At 40.7% G+C, this 19,636-nt stretch overlaps 1 protein-coding gene across 4 annotated transcripts in view; it reads right to left on the reverse strand.

Annotated features, from left to right (window-relative positions):
- Positions 1-19,636, reverse strand: part of RAPGEF5 (Rap guanine nucleotide exchange factor 5) — a 236,226-nt gene that overhangs the window by 55,132 nt on the left and 161,458 nt on the right. For 2 of the 4 annotated variants that reach the window (XM_055589976.1, XM_055589977.1), the window contains 2 exons: positions 17,284-17,399; positions 16,728-16,816 (listed from right to left, as the gene is read on the reverse strand). In XM_055589976.1, the coding sequence (XP_055445951.1) occupies positions 16,728-16,816; positions 17,284-17,399 (205 nt within the window). Of the gene's footprint in view, positions 1-16,727; positions 16,817-17,283; positions 17,403-19,636 lie in introns of all 4 variants that reach the window. The other 2 variants (XM_055589975.1, XM_055589978.1) reach the window with 1 other exon arrangement.

A 19,636-nucleotide genomic window follows, 5' to 3' on the forward strand; every position in this document is an offset into this window, starting at 1 on the left:
CCTGGCAAATGTTCTAAAATTTCATGAGACGAAAGAAAATTAATTTATACATTAAATCTTAAATCAGACGTCTCAGGTCTGGTTGCGGTTCAGTCACTAGGTCATATCTGACTCTTTGCGACCACATGGATTGCAGGCCTGGTTATGTCAAGCAGTAACTCTAATCCTTGAATAAACTTCAAACAAGGTATGACATTTTTATCTCCTAAGCACTAAGCAGAATCTCTATTATCAGCTTTCTTTCAAAACTTGAAATACATCACCATTCTGAGTATTAATTTTTCCCCTTTGGTCACCGTCAATCACTAGTGCTGGATTTCAGATAAGGAAAACTTAATTTACTAACTTACTTTAGTTTCTGGTTAAAAAAAAATTTTAGGGACACTAGAAAAGCTACTTTAAACAAAATTTAGCAATGGATGGTCAACTGCCTATATTAAAGCTAAGAATTGGCATGATAGCTAGATATATTAATGATAAAAAGATATTCTACAAACGTACTCATTTAAAGTAAACACAACTACGGCTCTTTCTAAGCAATTTGGCACAAGATCTTATGCAAACTGAACGCTTCCAATACAAGAAAACTTACTTTAACATATTGCCTTTGTTTGAAAACATTTCTAGGATAAGTATCTTAACCAGTGACTGACAGCAGACATGCCTTTGTGCCTGGTTTCCAGAACAGTCACTAGAGTTCTTTCCAACATCACATGGCTGCTTTCTTTCTTACACAGGTACAGAGAAGACTTGTGGTTTAGGGTCACAAAGAAAGGTTTGGTCACAACTGACAACCAAACTCCTATTACTTCAGGTTGAAGACAAAGTTGCAGGATAAAGTGTCAACCTTTGCAAAGATATGGAATTTGACTGGTGAGGTCATTAAAGAACTACAAAGGGCAGCCTACAAGCTCCAGACTGATGACTGTTCAGTCCATGTGAATATCGAAACAAATCTCCACACCTACCATCACTACCCAGCACACGTATTTTAGCCTCAGGTCAGTTCAGTTCAGTCACTCAGTTGTGTCCGACTCTTTGCGAACCCATGGACTGCAGCACACCAGGCCTCCCTGTGCATCACCAACTCCCAGAGTTTACTCAAACTCATGTCCATTGAGTCAGTGATGCCATCCAACCATCTCATCCTCTGTTGTCCCCTTCTCCTCTCACCTTCAATCTTTCCCAGCATCAGGGTCTTTTCAAATGGGTCGGTTCTTCCCATCAGGTGGCTAGAGTATTGGAGTTTCAGCTTCAACATCAGTCCTTCTAATAAATATTCAAGACTGATTTCGTTTAGGATGGACTGGTCGGATCTCCCTGTAGTCCAAGGGATTCTCAAGAGTCTTCTTGAACACCAGTTCAAAAGCATCAATTCTTTGGAGCTCAGGTTTCTTTATAGTCTAACTCTCACATCCATACATGACAAATGGAAAAACCATAGCCTTGACTAGACAGACCTTTGTTGGCAAAGTAATGTCTCTGCTTTTTAATATGTTGTCTAGGTTGGTCATAACTTTTCTTCTAGGGAGTGTCTTTTAATTTCATGGCTGCAGTCACCATCTGCAGTGATTTTGGAGCCCAGAAAAATAAAGTCTGACACTGTTTCCACTGTTTCCCCATCTATTTGCCATGAAGTGATGGGACCAGAGGCCATGATCTTTGTTTTCTAAATGTTGAGCTTTAAGTCAAATTTTTCACTCTCCTCTTTCACTTTCATCAAGAGGCTCTTTAGTTCCTCTTCACTTACTGCCATAAGGGTGGTGTCATCTGCATATCTGAGGTTATTTCTCCTGGCAATCTTGATTCCAGCTTGTGCTTCACCAGCCCAGCGTTTCTCATGATGTACTCTGCATATACATTAAATAAGCAGAGTGACAATATACAGCCTTGACATACTCCTTTCCCTATTTGGAACCAGTCTGTTGTTCCATGTCCAGTTCTAACTGTTACTTCCTGACCTGCATACGGATTTCTCAAGAGGCAGGTCAGGTGGTCTGGTAGAATTTTGAAGAATTTTCCACAAGTTGTTGTGATTCACACAAAGGCTTTGTCCTAGTTAATAAAGCAGATTATATGTTTTTTCTGGAACTCTCTTGCTTTTTCTATGATCCACCCGATGTTGGCAGTTTGATCTCTGGTTCTTCTGCCTTTTCTAAAACCAGCTTGAACATCTGGAAGTTCACGGTTCACATAATGTTGAAGCCTGACTTGGAGAATTTTGAGCATTACTTTACAAGCGTGTGAGATGAGTGCAATTATGCGGTAGTTTGAGCATTCTTTGGCATTGCCTTTCTTTGGGATTGGAATGAAAACGGACCTCTTCCAGTTCTGTGGCCGCTGCTGAGGTTTCCAGATTCACCGGCATATTGAGTGAAGCACTTTCACAGCATAATCTTTTAGGATTTGAAATAGCTCAACTGGAATTCCATCACCTCCACTAGCTTTGTTCATAGTGATGCTTCCTAAGGCCCACTTGACTTTGCATTCCAGAATGTCTGGCTCTAGGTGAGTGATCACACCATCGTGATTATCTGGGTTGTAAAGATCTTTTTTGTATAGTTCTTCTGTGTATTCTTGCCACCTCTTCTTAATATCTTCTGCTTCTGTTAGGTCCATACCATTTCTGTCCTTTATTGAGCCCATCTTTGCATGAAATGTTCCCTTAGTGTCTCTAATTTTCTTGAAGAGATCTCTAGTCTTTCACATTCTGCTGTTTTCCTCTATTTCTTTGCATTGATCACTGAGGAAGGCTTTCTTATCTCTCCTTGCAGTTCTTCGGAACTGCATTCAAATGCGTTTATCTTTCCTTTTCTCCTTTGATTTTCGCTTCACTTCTTTTCACAGCTATTTGTAAGGCCTCCTCAGACATCCATTTTGCTTTTTTGCATCTTTTTCTTGGGGATGGTCTTGATCCCTGCCTTCTGTACCATGTCACGAACCATAGTTCATCAGGCACTCTGTCTATCAGATCTAATCCCCTGAATCTATTTGTCACTTACACTGTATAATCCTAAGGGATTTGATTTAGGTCATACCTGAATGGTCTAGTGGTTTTCCCTACTTTCTTCAATTTAAATCTGAATTTGGCAATAAGGAGTTCATGATCTAAGCCACAGTCAGCTCCTGGTCTTGTTTTTGCTGACCAGTCTTGTTTTTATTTTGTTTTGTTTTAGCCTCAGAGAGACTCAAATTTGCTTTGAACCACGCCTGTTCCTTACTATGCCCCAGAAAGCTAGTGGTGGTTTTGGTGGGTGATAGGGAAACACTGGAAGGGAAAAGAGTGCTAGTGTGAAAAAAAAAAAAAAAACCCAGCCACTCTTTATGGACCACATACTGTGAGCTGTAGCATGAGCCTCACCCAGCTGGTCTCTGCTCCTCACAGCCACCCTAGGAGGCAGGTAGGGCTTATATCTTTGCAGGATGGTGACACCAAGACTGAGATAAGTAAGGAAAACCACCACCATGTTAATGCAAGTTAATGTCAGAAGGGGCTCAGGCCCTAAGCTGGCCCGGGCCTCAGCAATGTCTCTAACTGCGTGACGCTCTCCTGAGGGTGTCGAGTCAAAATGTCCGTGTCAGGGATAGGGGGAAAGGAAATGCAGGAAAGTCACAAAATCCTGGGTTGAGATAGGGGAAAGCACCATAGATAAAGGAACCTAGTCATTTTATGGGCCTTGAATGGCCAGAGATGCCCCAGTGAAGTTGTTTTTCATCTACGTGCCAGCATGCTGGAGTTCCTTTATCCCTACTCAATCACTACTTTGTTTCTATTTCCTAGCAAGCACCTGGCAATAGCACACAGCTATGAGAGATCCACCAACTGACTTTTCAAAAGGTAGAAATGATTATCACAGAGAAGGATTAAGACAGTCCACAAATTCACAATGCTTTTAAGATATTTTAATGGCCACTACACATATTCATATTTTAAACAATTGAAATGTAAAGACAGAAAGGAAAACAATTTTTTTTTAAAGGTCAAATCATAAAACTCCTTTTCTTCTACATAAACTTCTCTGTATTAGACATTATAGATACTGGAAATCATTAGTCATGTTAAATCGTGTTCACTCTTTCCTAAAGCAAAAGAACTGACTTGCATGTCAATGTCTTGGCTGTCCCTCACCTCAGTTATCACCTGTCAGTCCAACGTCTGGGTAAACAGGCCATTAAACATGTATCACCTGCCACTGGGCAAGGTATTTTTGCCTTTTGGCTGAAGGCACTCATACATATTCCTTGTCTCAAATGGTTCTAATAATAAGTCAGTTTTGTTTTGTTTTAAAGTAAATGTACTACTCACAAGCCTAAGAACATTTTTAAGTTTCTCTGTTAGCATGATTCACGGTGATTTGATCCACACATATGTAATGGGCACATATGAGTTCTGAAATATCACCAGGAATACAATAATATATAAAATGGTAAACTATAGCCTACCCTGAGAAGAATAATTTTAATTTGTGCTAGTGTTTAAAAAACTTCTTCAAAACCTTATGACATGAACTACTTCTTTGTATATGTTAAGTTTATTTATGAAAAATATTTCTCACAACTAGTAGGGAGAATTTGGGAGTAAAAGATGAAGAATTCTCAATCATGAAGTCAGTGGTTCAAATTACACAAGAGAAAGGTACTTACAGTTAAATAAGCCCTGAGAAGTAAGAATACATGAGATTATGATTAATGCATAGCAGAGGGAACTATATTCAATATACGTGATAAACTACAATGGAAAAGAATGTAAAAAAATTATGTCTTAATGTATATAACTGAATCACTTTGCTGTATAGCAGAAATTGGCACAACATTATAACTCAACTATACTTCAATTAAAAAAAGAATACATGAGATTAGTGTAAATACTCACCTATGGGGAAAAATATAAGACTTAATCTTTATAGGCTTTAAAAAAGTGTTTACATGGCACTTTAAATTACAATATGTTTATATTACTTTGAAAGGACAGAAACGTATAGGGACACTGGAGCAAAGAGCTGGAAGGAATCACACCTCTAGCTGATTTCAGATGCGCCTTACCAGCTCTGGAGTGCATTTCTTTATTTCTATTTTCACATGAGACAGAAGTATATGGATATTTATGTACATCACTGTTTGAGATTTTCTGTTATATGCAGCCATGCCTAATCACAAAAAATATATACACACAGAAAATTTTCAGGAACTCAAATACAGTATCAATAATGTGGTCTCGTTCTCAAGTTTCTCAACTATCATAAGCAGGAAAAGTACATTTAAAGAGAGATGAATTTTGTGAATTTACCCTAATCTCACTATTGTGAATTTCTAGAATGTGCTGATAAAGAAATATTTGCCTTGCATGTTTTTGATTTATTTTTAAAAGAACCAACAACCTCCCCCAGAATATGGTCAAATAGTGTAAATGGTCATAATAATTCTGAGATATGATACACTCACAATATGCCAATCAGCAATGGCAGAATTTGAGCCTAAATAAAATCTTTCTATAAAAGTCATCAGTGGTGAATGAAAATGGCTTTGCAATGCCTTCAAATTCAGACCAAACCAAACTAAGACACAGGAGGTCACATTTTACATGTTCAACTCTGGGGACAAGAGCTAAAATTAGGATGGAAATATCTCCACCCTGTTCTCTCTGTGCTTTTTTTTTTTTCCTTAGCAAAACACATGACACTGGATTTACAATATGTATAAGCCTGCTACACAAAAACAAAATACGTGCTATCAAGCAAAACAGGAAGAAAATTCTGTGTGTGGGGGGGGGGACTAACTTGCTCTAAATACTATGTAAATCTTTCTTCATAACAAGACTATTTAAGGCACAGAAAGCGATGTAGAAGGAAAATACCAGATGCTTTAATATTAAAACTACTATCTATCACCAGCGCTGATATAAACACCACTCACCTAAACTCCTGTTCCTTTTTAGACTGAGCATTTAAGTAGAAATGTCCTACCAGGCATGAGATGGGAAATTTTAACTTCTGCTTTTCATCTTCACACTTAGTGAAGCTCATTTATAGGATTAAAAGATTTAAAAATTAGAAGGTTCATCAAGTATCCTGTATGCTAAAAACAGACAAGAAGTATAAGTATGAAGCAGAAAAGGATATAGCATTGCTCTGAAAGTAATCTGCCACTATTTAGATTACAACAAGATATTCTGGGTGTTACAATAAGACATTTTAGTTTTCCACATTTTCTGTTCACCCATACCTACCAATTCTGTCTCATTTCATATTTATTTCTGGGATTTGGGGGAAGGACTGACAGCCAAACAGCAGCCTTAAGTACAAGGCAAAAAAGCAGCAAACAGAATGAAAAGAATGGTTTCGATTGTAGAGCAAGAAAGCCCCAAGGGCAGAAAATGAGGATAATGGGAAATGGGAGGGGAAGGTTATAATGAGAAAGACTGCAGAGAGAAATGAGGAAAAGCTCAATTATAGGTGTGTTAAAGACAGAAATTCTCTCACTTGAAGAATATACCTTTTAGACATGTGCTTGTCAATTACAACAATTCTGTGGTTTTGTACACTTTACCTAAAGCCGTAATTTGATAGAAACACGCTGTGAGAGACTTTAACATGCGGTGATTATAATCAACAGACTGCCATCCACTAGCATTCCTTCCTGACACTTATAAGACTATCTGAAATACACACTCTTGTACAGAAGAATCACTTTTTCCTCCATTTTCTGACAGGACCCTAAAAGTTTTGACTGAGGACAATGTCACAGCATTTAAAAATACAGACAAGAACATTTGATGATCTCACATTAATTCCATCAAGAGAAAAGATGACACACAAGATCTCTGAGGGAGAGAAGGGAACAGAGGGAGAGAGAAGAGAGTTGTTTTTAATCCACTGAATTGATTTAAACACAGTCTTGAGTAATTTCATTTGCTGATGCTACATTAAAACTATGGTTCTGCTAAAATTAAACACACTTTTGAGACAGTATCACATCTCTAGAAATTTTAGAATCTGCTGCTCCAAAAATACCTGACTCATATCACACATTTAAACAAGTTTCTGGAAATACAGCTGGACCCTCACAAAATCACAAGTGTTTCTACTAAAGTACAATATTAAGTGTGCCAATATACCCCAAATTCACTGAGAAAATGTGGTCATTTTTAAAACTTTAAGATGAGAAAGGCATTTTCTTTTTAAGGAAATAAAAATTCATTTTCCTTTTAAAAAGAACTCCCCCCTCCCAAAAGTTTATTAAGAATAAAAATCAGCACAAATTAACTGAGAAACTGTGCTACAGAGATTATAGATTATAGAACTATAAATAGAAAGAAGTAGCAGCTTTTGTTTTTAAAAGATATATATTAGGGAAACAAAATATAAAGGGAAATCTAAACAAAGCTTTTCTCAAACACATCTTTATAAGAAAAACTACAAGTAATACTGGGTTTGTGTTTAAAAAGCAACCTTCACACTATGTCAAAGAGACCATACAGATTTAAGTCACTATCTTATTCACATGATTATAAAATCAAAGATATTCTACATATTTTGTGACTTATTAGAGAGGGCCTTTATGCTTTATATTTAAAAATAGATGGTAATTTTATATATTTTGATTCTTTGAAATTTGGTAATTTATGCACATATGTATGGCAACTCTCAGTGTACCAGAGTATTTTATTATTTGTAATAATTTATCCACTAGCCATTCTAGGAAATTAGAATTTACTGAACTACAAAGAAGAAACACCTAAGGTTCCCCACAGCTGTCTATCTAAAGATATGAGGACCAAATTGAGCATCTGAGGCAGAGGGAAAGCAAAGAAAATGGAAATAAGGGGAATAAGGCAAATAAAATGTGCAAAGGTGAATAAAGGAGGAACTCCATTCATTTCTAAGTCTTTTGCTCTGGCTACAGTTTACAAAGGGAGACCCTGGTGGTTTGGGGGGTTGAGGACACACCACCAGGACAGACTTCACAGAAACAAGCAGTCACATGTGTATTTCGTTTAGAACATAATGTGCCAAAGAAACTTTCAAAGATCCTCTACCTCGCTTCCTGTGTCCAGGACCTGGCCTTCACTCTAACCCATCATAAAGTTGATATTTTCCTTAAAATATTGAAGAAGTATTCAAAGAAGAAAGTCCAAAAACTCTTGTGAAGAGGCACAAGTTTTTCAAAATCCCTATAGTCAGGAGACTAAAGGTCTACTTTCTAAGGTAATTCTTGCCCCTTGCGTGCTTCATTTTCCATTTCCTATCTTCAGATCCTCCTGAAATTAATTTCCCACAGCCCTACAGTACTTTAGCTTGTTTCTATATGCTCTAGACTTATACTTGTCCTGGAAGAGATCATGTGGTACAAACATGAAAATGATGTGATTTTAAAAAATGTATTCCACTGACCCAATGTGTTCTAAACAGGAATAGCTTCCCTGAAAAGTAGGCTGTACTTCTACTTATATCCTTATCCAATAAACATCTCCTTTTCCTATCGCTCATGTTGTAATGAAAACTTCCATATTTCCATTATTAATCAGCCTACATTAATGACCTTATGCTTCAGCTCTGTCTCACTTCATTTCACCTGGCTTCATTACCAACAGGAGTATTAATTAACCCACAATCTACTGGCAGTGTAAAAGCATCAATTCCCTTGTTATTATTCATAATATCACTTGTTCAAAGGTGGTGTGAATAGGTGAGTTCAGAAGATGAACACCTCAAATGAAATTCAGTTAAAATCTGATTTTTAATCATTTCTCACGTGAGTGGTCTGATACAGCATCAGCTGATAATTAGGACCTCTTCCCTCACACCCTCTGTCCTGTGTAACCTTCTGGAAGCAGTCAGCCAATGCAGTGGCCACTTTACTCACAGCTGGAGACCAAGAAGCAAGTCTTTGTGCTGGAGAGTAGTTCTCCCTAAAGTGACTACTAAAATGCTTGATTTGAGATTTACAGCTAGAGGTGAATGGTAGATTTTTTCCTTCAATTCTGCCTTTTATCCATGATTCTAGTAACTAGACAAAAAAGATGTCTGAGATAAAGCTACGAACACAGCTGGGTTCATTTCCAGATTCAAATGATCCCTCTATCTCTGAAGCACCTTAGTTAACTACTTCTGCCTTGGTGTCTCTGTCCATTAGCTGGAGATAATCATCCCATACAAGCATCATTCTAAGGGAGCAGACGTTCGGATAAATGGAGTGGTATCAAAACCTGGCTCTCAAAATTGGAGGGGGCCTCAGACGTCATGTGATCTAAGTTCTTTGCTTTCATAAATGAGGCAACCGAGAAAGAAATTTCTACACAATTCTAATTATCTTGTCACTTGGTCAATATTAATTTATAAAGTCTTCCAATACTTCGATTGCAATCAGCAATAACAACACATTCTCCATATTAGCAATTAGGAGAGAAGCTAAGGGAACTGCCAAGAAACCAAACCAAATGCACAAAGATTACAGAGTGGAACAGAAACCAGACGCTTATATGAGCACTTTTATTCCTAGTGCTCTCTCAACGGCACTTTCGGGATTTTCACTGTCACTCTGGATTGCTGTTTCAAGCCTTCACCTTATTTGGAAAAACAAGCCTTTGCTGAACAGTGGGTCTCTCATCTGCATCTGAGGCACACCCAAGGCAGCTGGAGTCAGGGCTAATGAATTTCTTCAGTCTTTCGTTGATTTTTTTCATTAGCATGTATGCAAACAGAATTAACCTAATATTTAAAATTGACAGCTCCATAAAGCTGAAAAAGACCTCAAGTGGCAACCTAGTCCAGTTATGAGTCTCTGAGAAAGTTATCTGCACAGGTCAGGAAGGTAAACAGCTGATACCAAGCAACTACAGGGATACAAAGCCTACAACTTCTAGCTGAAGCAAGTACTATCTGGGGATACCCATGCCTACTTCAAATTCCTTTTATGTCTTGTATCTATTTATTTTTTCAACTATTTCCTTCGGTTCTGAACTTTGCTGAATAGGACCAGAAGCTTCATGTTAATTCTCTATACTACTTCAGATATGCTAAAATATAGCTTCTTTATCTTTAATGACATATAGATACAGTTCTCCCACACTAGTGCCTGTAATGAGATTGGTTATTTAGCACCCATTCATTTCACATCCACTGGTTCCTTCTTTGTTTTTTTGGCTGACTCCCCCCATTAAAATGTAAGCCCCACAGAGGAGTTGCGGTATTCTGTTTATAGCTGTGTCCCATGGCTACAACAGTGCCTACATAATAGTAGAGGTCAGAGATAATTGTGGAAGGAAGGAATTAAAATTTTCTTTGGCATTCATCACATGTATATTGGCTTCCCTAATAGCTCAGTTGGTAAAGACTCTGCCTGCAATGCAGGAGATCCCAGTTCGATTCCTGGGTTGGGAAGATCTGCTGGAGAAGGGAGAGGCTATCCACTCCAAAATTCTTGGGCTTCCCTTGTGGCTCAGCTGGTAAAGAATCTGCCTGCAATGCAGGAGACCTGGCTTTGATCCCTGGGTTGGAAAGATCCCCTGGAGAAAGGAAAGGCTACCCACTCCAGTATTCTGGCCTAAAGAATTCCATGAACTGTATAGTCCATGGGGTTGCAAAGAGTCAGACACGACTGAGCAACTTTCACTTTCACATGTATATATAAACTGGACACTCAAAAATACACTGTTGTATTTTATTACAGGAGCAGTGTGTAAAGTTAAAAGTAGAGGAATTACAGAGGGAGTGCTAGTCTGAGAGCCAGGATGCAGTACATTTCATCACTGGGGGGAAAACCCACTGCTTTTCTCTGGCAAAAGACTGTTTCTAAATTACCCAAAATGGCCTGGTAATAAAAGTCTCTGCAAATGTATTTTACTAGTTGGTGATAAATCAAAGCTGTTCTTTGTAAACATTATAACAATTTCTGAAAGGAACTTAAGAAGTTTCCCACTGGACCAGGTTCTACACAAACATGCTTAAATCATCACCAGATAGGGCCACTGAGCCTTGAATTCCAAGTCTGTTACCCCATCAACATTCTAACTGCTCTCTGAGTGAGGCTGAAGAAATACAGCAGGAAGACAAGAGCAACAAGAGTCAGGCCAAATGACCTAAGTCCTTGCACATGCCTAAGTGATGGTGAGGTAAGCATAAAATGACCGTGAGGTTCTGGCAGGTGTCTGCATGAACACTAGGGGCTCCAAATCTAGAATTCCATGGTTCTGTGACATATTTTGAAAGGAAAGGGTTGATATAAATCTCTTTGGACCAAAGCATTTTAGTGATGAAAGACACTTCAGAAATCACTTCATGTATAACTGCTCAAGGTCTCAGGCTGGTTTACTAATCGAGTCCAGAACCAGGAACCAACACTTTGAATCTCATCTGAATGCCCCTTCTATTCTGCTGTCTGCATATTCTTCCTCAAAACATCATTTCTTACAGAAGTAAACATTCTCAGCTGTAAGACTGAAGGACCACCCAGAGATCCGTGGGGCATGACAGAACCCTGGCAAAAATCCAAATGGGTTTTGCTCACTATACCATTGCCTCCTCATTCCAAGAATTGAGAGCAAAGAGCTGTGTGACCAGCTCCACTGTTTCCCTGGATTATCTCCTCTTTTCAAAACTGTTTTAGAGGCTGGACCAACAATGCAGGTTTGTGATTCTGAACTTAGGCTGCAGAGGTACTGGGGCAGGAAACAGTGGATACGAGGCCAGATATGAGCCCAGGAGAGGGAGTGGGGAGGGCAGTGGAGGAAAGTGGAAATGACCCCCGCTAGCTTCCAGGGGCAAATACATAACTATTAGACGCTTGGAATTTGTCTTTGAAGAAAGTGGGGAGACACAGTCATCATCCTAGCTCTGTGGCTCTCAGACCTGGCTACGCACAGCATCACCTGCAGAGCTTTCAAAGACCATAAGACCTAGGTCTCAACTTAGGTCAACTGAATCAGCATCCCTGGGGTGGGACTCAGATATTGGTATTTTGAAAAATGCCCCGTGTGCAGCTAATGATGCAGCCACAGATAAGATCTATGACTGGTCTATGACGTGTCACATGATACCACAAAAATAAAAAGACAAATCCAAGATAATGTTACATGCATGTTAACTGCATAAAACCATGGGGAGCCTCCCAACCATCTAAAAGCTCTCTGCCAGCCCCCAAAAGTTCTAGTCCTCCACAGCCATGCGGGCACAGGCTTAAAAAGATCTTGTCACCTGCAAAAGAAAGCCTGGAACACAGGACCCAACAGCTTTTCAGAAATCCTAAAAGATACGGAAATTAAGGAAGAAGTTCACCTAAATTGTCTTCTGTATTTCCAATGATCAGGAAAAAAGGCATTCTTAATTTTCCTTCAAAAGAAGTATGTATCATGTATTCAGGACAGGTTTGCTGTTGGCAGGCGGAAGAAGGTAAAAAAGTCAGTGAAAAACTGTCATGCTGTTCTAGTTCCACTCAAGGTCCCATCAATGCAGTGCTCCAAAAACACTACTAAGCTGGAGATGGAGAGCAGCTGTGGCACCCCATCAATTAAGTGAGACGCTCCTGTGACATAACCCAGGTATTAACTTTCACAGAGGTGGTGGCCTCCCTACACAGGTAAGGGACTCACTTTCTCCATGATGTAAGGAGCCTTGTAGATGCCACTGAAAGTACACCCACTCGCACGGACTAAACTGTGGTCAACACACACTGAGTACACGATATCCTGAATGGCAACCTCATGAAGTAAGAACAAGCATACCTGGAAGAAAGCAGGTCAAGCCTAGTAAGCATTGGCTGATAGGCTTTACCTGTTTCCACTATCCTAGTCTCTGTTTTTCTTGAAAACCTGTAATCACAAGCATATTTGCTTTGAAAAGATGAAAAAAACCCTAAGACACAGAAGAAACAGGGCAGCAAATAATGTCCTTTGCTCACGTTTCCCCTAAAGTAGACTCATCATAATGCAGATGTAGGAAAAAAAATCAGTAAGAAGGATTTTCTCTGTGTAATCCATCGGATACACACTGTGTCTCCCCCACCTGCCCCACTGGGAAACAGAAATCGTTATTCCTAACAGAAGCATCTTGCATCCTTTCCAGGGAGGGGAAGGGGTTAAACAGGAGCAGCCACCACTGCGGACCAGGGCAGTGGTACAGACTTAGACCTCCATCCCCCCAGCTCCTCCACACCAACAAACTGGTTTTCTTGCTTCTTGCCTTCCGTGTAATTCTCCTGGGCTAGGAATGCCCAGTGATATCTGTCCTATTTCTGGGAAGATGGAAGACAGAGCTGCTTGATTTTCCTCTAACATTCCAAATCCTTCAAGTCAGAACCTGAACCTTGAAAGAAAAGGAAATCTTTGCAAACAGCTTCAGTCTTTGCATGTTCACCAACAGATATCCAGTTACCAGACTCATATAGTTTTTCAATTTTAAACAAGGAAGGATTATGCATTCATTCATTCCAGAGATAATCAAAGGATGGGTTTTTGTGCCTGGTACTTCCAGAGGGGAAAGGTAGGCACACAGAAGATTATGATATGAAAATAAGCATAGTGTCGTGTGGGTCAAATAATTTAGGAAAATCATTAGTAGGTTGCTTGTAAGCATCTCCAATATTTTTTGCTTTTAAAACTCAGTTTGATATGGTGATAGAATACCATATGAATTGTTGTTTTCTATTCTATTCTTAATTCAGGTAATAACAAAAATACATTATCTCATATTTCTATTCCACTCAATTAAGTAAACCTTTTTTCCTGCTTGCATCTTAACATCAATTAGCAATCACTTGAACTTTCCTTTCTGAGTATAAGTCTCTTTTATTGGGCTGTGCACCTACACTTTAACAATGAAGTGACTTTTGTGGCAAAGAGATGGGGAATAACTTGCATCTCTTGTTTGGTTAACTTCCCCAGCCTCTGGCAGGTATAGGAATGTAAGAATCAAGATCAGGCTCATCCCAACCTGAATCATTTATTTCCTCCCATGTACCTTTCTCCCTCACTGCCACTGGGGCCATGTGGACCACCACCATATGGCTCCACCCGGCTCCATATGGCTCCAGCTCCCTAAAAGGGGCGCTCAAGAACATAAAAACACTGCTGTATACTTTTATTACAGCCCCTTCTCATTTTCCTCCATCTGTCTTCCATATGTTTACGAGACTCTATTAGACCCCTGAATACATAGGCCTTTTATAATGAGGGTTGCCAGCCTGAACAAGATAAAGAACTGAAATTCACCTCTATCAGTGACAAGGGGCCTCAGCTACTTTAAAATAAGTGATTCATTTGGTATTCAAACTAGAACAAACTCATAATCACTTTTCTTCCATTTTTACATGAAACTGATCTTATATTTATGAGATTTCTTTTAGTTTTATCAACAAAAGCCACAAACGGGTCTTTCTGTTGTATTTTCTTCAAGTGCTGTTCATGAAGTTTGGAAGAACTGTGTGTGACTTCTACTTAGGTGTCCCTATGATATTACACATCCATCTCTCTCCAAAGTTGATTTTTTCATTATCATAAAACTCTCCTTTGATCAGAGGACGTATTATTACCATTTTCCCCCTCAGGTGTCTCTGCAAACACATGTATTTGTGTCCCCTGCAAAAGCTAAGGAAATGAGTAGGAGTGAGGAGAGGCTGGCCCAGCAGGACTGAAGCCACCCCACTGAGTCCTGGTCCTCTCTGCTTTGCTCAGCGCCTGACAAGAGTGACACGTGAGACCCCAGTGTTGGTATAATCTAAAACAACCTGGGACTAACAGTCACGACACACCAGCTACAACACCCTTTCCCAACAGGAGGCAACCGCTGGCATTACTAAGAGGGATCAGGGTGATTTTTCATTCCCAGTATTAAGTATGGGAGCTTGTTAGTAGGCACCAGGACTTCCCTGGAGGCTCAGTGATAAAGGATCTGTCTGCCAATCCAACAGACACAGGTTCAATCCCTGCATCAGCAAGATGCCCTGCAGGAGGAAATGCAACCCACTCCAATGTTCTTGCCTGGGAAATCCCATGGACAGCAGAGCCTAGCAGGCTACAGGCCATGGGGCTACAAGAGTTGGACACGACTGAGCGACTAAACAACAACAAGGCCATCCCTCACAAAAAACTAATGACAGTGAGAACAAAAGAAAAAAAGAAACCAGCTGGCCCAGTATTGACTTCAGTAATCTCTACTCTTATTTATACAACTTAGACATGAAGTCCTGTGCTACAGAATAGAACTGTAGTGCTATTAGGAACAAGCCACTGAATCTCCCAACCTGGTACCCATATTCAAAGGTGTCTTCATGGCAGATAACCTGTCTGTAATCAAGTCCAAACCACCTGTGTAAAGCGGTCTGGTAATCGGTACACAGAAAATTATGGCCAGTTCCATAATGACCACCTCTGATGAAGCAGAACTTGCAAACATTACTCAATTGTGCAAAATATTAATAGACAGACGAGCAAAAACCACCCAGCAAATGCCACAAGAATACATTTTTCTTTTAGCCTGTGTATAAATGACTACTGCTATTTTTTTCCCCAAATATACATAAGGCAAAGTAAAGTTTTTATTTGAATTGTGAGATCAAACAATAACACTATCAGTAGGATGAGTGATGGAGTCATTTTGCCTTTTTAAAAACTCAACTGCATATTTCACATATCTTTGTTCCTCTTAATGTCCTTCATAATGCAGCACAGATCCGTTAAGTTCAGACAAAACTGCTAGGAGCCAAGGAAATTCTTGTTCTCACCTGAGCTATCCTCTCAAAATCCTTCTTGCATGGGAAAAACTTAAGGAGTTATCAGTACAAAGTATTGTACCAGCACAACCCCCAAATGCCTTTTATTGATGCAGTCCATGTATTGCAAGCCGTGGTCACGACAGGTGCTATGGTGGCAGCAAAAAGTGCATTTTAGTCAGGGGATCAAGTCACAGAATTCAGGCTAAAGTCAGAGGCCTATTCATTGGGATAACTGCTCCAGGCTGAAACAAATTACAAATCCTGGTTAAAAGAATCCGGCACTGCCCTGTGTGATGAAGGAAGTTTAGCTAGATCATGCAGGGATAGCATTTCCAGAAGTGCAAGGGTGAAAAAGCTAAGCGGGTATTTTGCCTGCGGATTAAATAGAAGGACAAGGAACCTGACCAAGAAGACTTCAGTGAATTATTTCTAGTCTGAGAAGCTATGAGTCTCATATTCTGCACAGTAGGGCTTGCTTTGAGCAGTTTGTGAAACACTTGGAAAAACGCAGAAGTTGCCACTAAGCTTCTAGTTGCTGAATAGTTGCATTAATTGTTGACATTTTGGCAGGGAGGCTCCTCCGGCCAGCTCAGTGCTTCCCACGGGCGGGCTAGGTAAATGCTTGCCGGTCACCCCCATCTCCCTTGTAATCCTTCCCACTGAACACTGGCTACTGGATGCTGGCCTCTTGTTGTCAACTGCCTTTAGGTGAGATTTGGTAAAAATTGCCAGCAAAACAAGAATACGTGCCTTCCTATCATTTTCTTTGTACAGCCACTTACCAGGCGGCTGCTGGGATCTCCATGCGTCCATTTACTGGATTTAAACAAAACGGCAGGAGGCTAAGCGGGAGGCGCACAAAGGTCTGCCGGCTCAGCCGCCCCCCTCCACTCCCCCCTCCCCGCCCCCCACCCGCGCTTTGCTGCTTTGGTTAGGGAGGGAGCCTTGCCCCTCGGGAAACTGATAAGGGCGCTGCAGCCCTTATCAGTCTGGAAGAAGCGGGAGACACCCCCCTGCCTTACCTGTTTCTTTGTCCTGGACTTCTTCCAGGTGCAAGTCATTCAAAAGATGCTCCAAGATCTTCTCCGGGGTCCCGGACACGACCACGTATCTGTCAGAAAGCAGAGAGTCCACCGAGTCCTCCTCAGTGGAGGACTGTGAGCGGCTGCTCCACTCCTCGTCCTCATCCTCCTCGTCAATGTATTTGAAATAAGGCACATCGAAGGTGGGCAGGGGCAGCTCTCGGTCTGCCAGCGCGGCAGCGGCGGGATCCTTTCTTTCTAAGTGAGGGTCAAAGACCCTCAGCCGGGAGCTGCCCATTGTGCACGACCACTAACAAAGGCATCCCCTAGACGCTCAGAGATCTTGCCACCTCTGTCCTTTCGCTGGGAACCGAGTCCATCTGGCTGCTAGGAGCTCTGCAGTCAGCTAGAACGCTAGCTAGCTCGCTCGAGAGGCGGAGAAAAAAAGGGAGGGAGGGAGGGAAGAGGAGGCAGAGAGAGCGAGTGAGATGAAGCGGGAGAAGGGGAGGCAGGCAGGGAAAGGAAACAAGCGCGGGGCTCCGGTGAAAACTCTCACCTCCAATCACTCTCGGCGCTCCCCGCCTGGGGGGCTGGGCCGCAGCTCTGCACTTTCTTCAGCACCAGGACATTCTGGTCCTGCTCTTTCACCTCAACCGTCGTCACTTCATCATCCTGCTTTAATTGCCAACAGGAGTGATGGATGGAAGAAGGAAAAAGGGAGAGAAGATTAAAAGGCAAAAAAAGCTAACAAAAGCTGCAATCTCTCAAGTTGCTTTCCCACCTAATTTCTTTATAGATTCAGAACAAATTAGGAATCTGGTCAAGAATCTCCGTCTAATGGTAACGGGTCCAGGATCAAGTTCTATGGACACATAAACCATTAGAGAGACATACATACTTTAAAGGAAACTGAAAAAAACCCAGTGAGGATGGGAGTCAGAGTTCATTTTTTAAACTACTTGAATGATCTGAATAAAGAAATCCAAAGTTCAAAGTCTCAGAAACACAACACACTAATTGCATGTGTACTATTCTTTTACCTGGTTACTGCTTCCTAAACAGCCACTATGTTAAAATTGGAAAACCATACAAAACACTAAAACAATGAGCAAGCCATATTAAGTAGATGCAATGGCTATGTATTGTCATTTACATCACAGTCTTACTTTAAAAGGTGGGCAAAACACTACTCATTCTATTATTCAGTTCATCCCCCTGCCCACGCAAATTTGAGATGGCCGTCACATGTATCATGTACTTGTTCTGCCAGGATATGAACAAAAAATGGATCCTCTAGTTAGAAGCTCATCTGGGCTGAAATTCGGGTGTCATGGGTGACTGCACCGACTTTCTTCACCTCGATCACTTTTAACGCGGACAGAAGGCCAAACAATCACTCATTTCTGCACACACAGCTTCCACAGCCGGAGCCCAGCGTGGCCGCTGACGAGGCTCTGCTGGAGTCGGGCTCACTGCTGACCCAGCAGTGTGGAGCCGCCCCGACTGATGAACACTTTCAGAGTGTGGAGTGTGAAATTCTGATTGGCAGCATCCAGCCAGAGGAAATTGTGGTGGGGGAGTGGGGCAAGGGGTGTGTGAGAGACACACATGAGAAAATTTAACTTCTGTATCTCCGAGGGTCTGAGCAAAAGATTGATGCAAGAAGCTGAGAGCCAACAAGCAGCACCTTAAAAATGATGCTACTTCCTTACAAAGGGAAACAGGTCCTAGGGTTCCGGGCACGTTTCTATGTTCCTGCTCCTGGCAGAAAACCTACATAAATTAGGTATAAACACACAAAAAGAACATTTTCCCCCAAGTACATAAAAAGTACTATGTCTCCATGCCTTATTAATCAGTTTTCCACTGATTAACTGGAGATGCCAATGTATTTTATTCACCTTCCATAAGAATAGGAAGGCACTACTCTTGTAATTGCCAACCAAGTCAGTGGGAATACTAAGATTTCAACTCCCAATGTTCTCATTTCTAAGAAAATGTAGCAAGCTACTCATTCGAGTCCTCCAAGATCTTCTTAAAAATAAAAACTACTAGTCATTCCAAACAGCAATATAATTTTATGATCATGCCTTTTTAATCTATTAGTAGCAAATAATTTTACTATGTAAAACTGATGTATTACATTTCAGCAAGGTCAGACACGCAGTTACTGTGGCAATTAATGCTGGATATTCATTGTTAAAGTCCCCGAGGATGGCAGCGACTCCTGTAACATGAATACCAATGTGTAATTGCTATCTTTCATTTCTCCAAGGAGGTTCTTTTGTTATCCGTGTGGCTGAAGTGAAATAAGGTGGCTGGAAAGATGAGCATAATATTGACCAAAAAAAAAAAAAGTAGGGGGGGTAGCAAAATGGAGTCTGGGATACTGAGACACAGAAGCAGATAATTCAGTAAAGAGCAGGTCTGAAAGGACAAAAAGCTTCCTTTGGTGTTCCTCTTGTCTTAAGCCAGTACTCGTTTTATATGAGCCCGCTGTCATTTTGAAGTACATTTTACATCCTACGTGCATGTGATGTATGGCATTATTAACTTCCGCAGGCCCTGTGCATACATATGGATGGGAAGGGCTTCCCTAATGTCTGTGTAACTAATATGTATTACAGGGCTGTGCTCGGAGCAGCTACACTCTGCTGGGCAGGGGCCTAGCTGAACCATATTGATGTACTATCAATAGCATCTTATGTCACAGTGGTCGTTTCCATTTTGAAAACCTGTTAAAAAATAAAGAAGCGAAAAAGCAGAAAAATCAATGTATAGAGGGAGATGGAAGTTATCTGAAATTGCCGTGACAACATAATAACCCTATGTATTATACCTGCTCTCAAGAAGGAAGGTGAAATTAATGCCTGTGTCCAACCCATGCCAAACTGCTCTTCCTGAAAAAA

Source organism: Bubalus kerabau, chromosome 8, assembly GCF_029407905.1.
Source record: "Bubalus kerabau isolate K-KA32 ecotype Philippines breed swamp buffalo chromosome 8, PCC_UOA_SB_1v2, whole genome shotgun sequence".
NCBI lineage: Eukaryota > Metazoa > Chordata > Mammalia > Artiodactyla > Bovidae > Bubalus > Bubalus kerabau.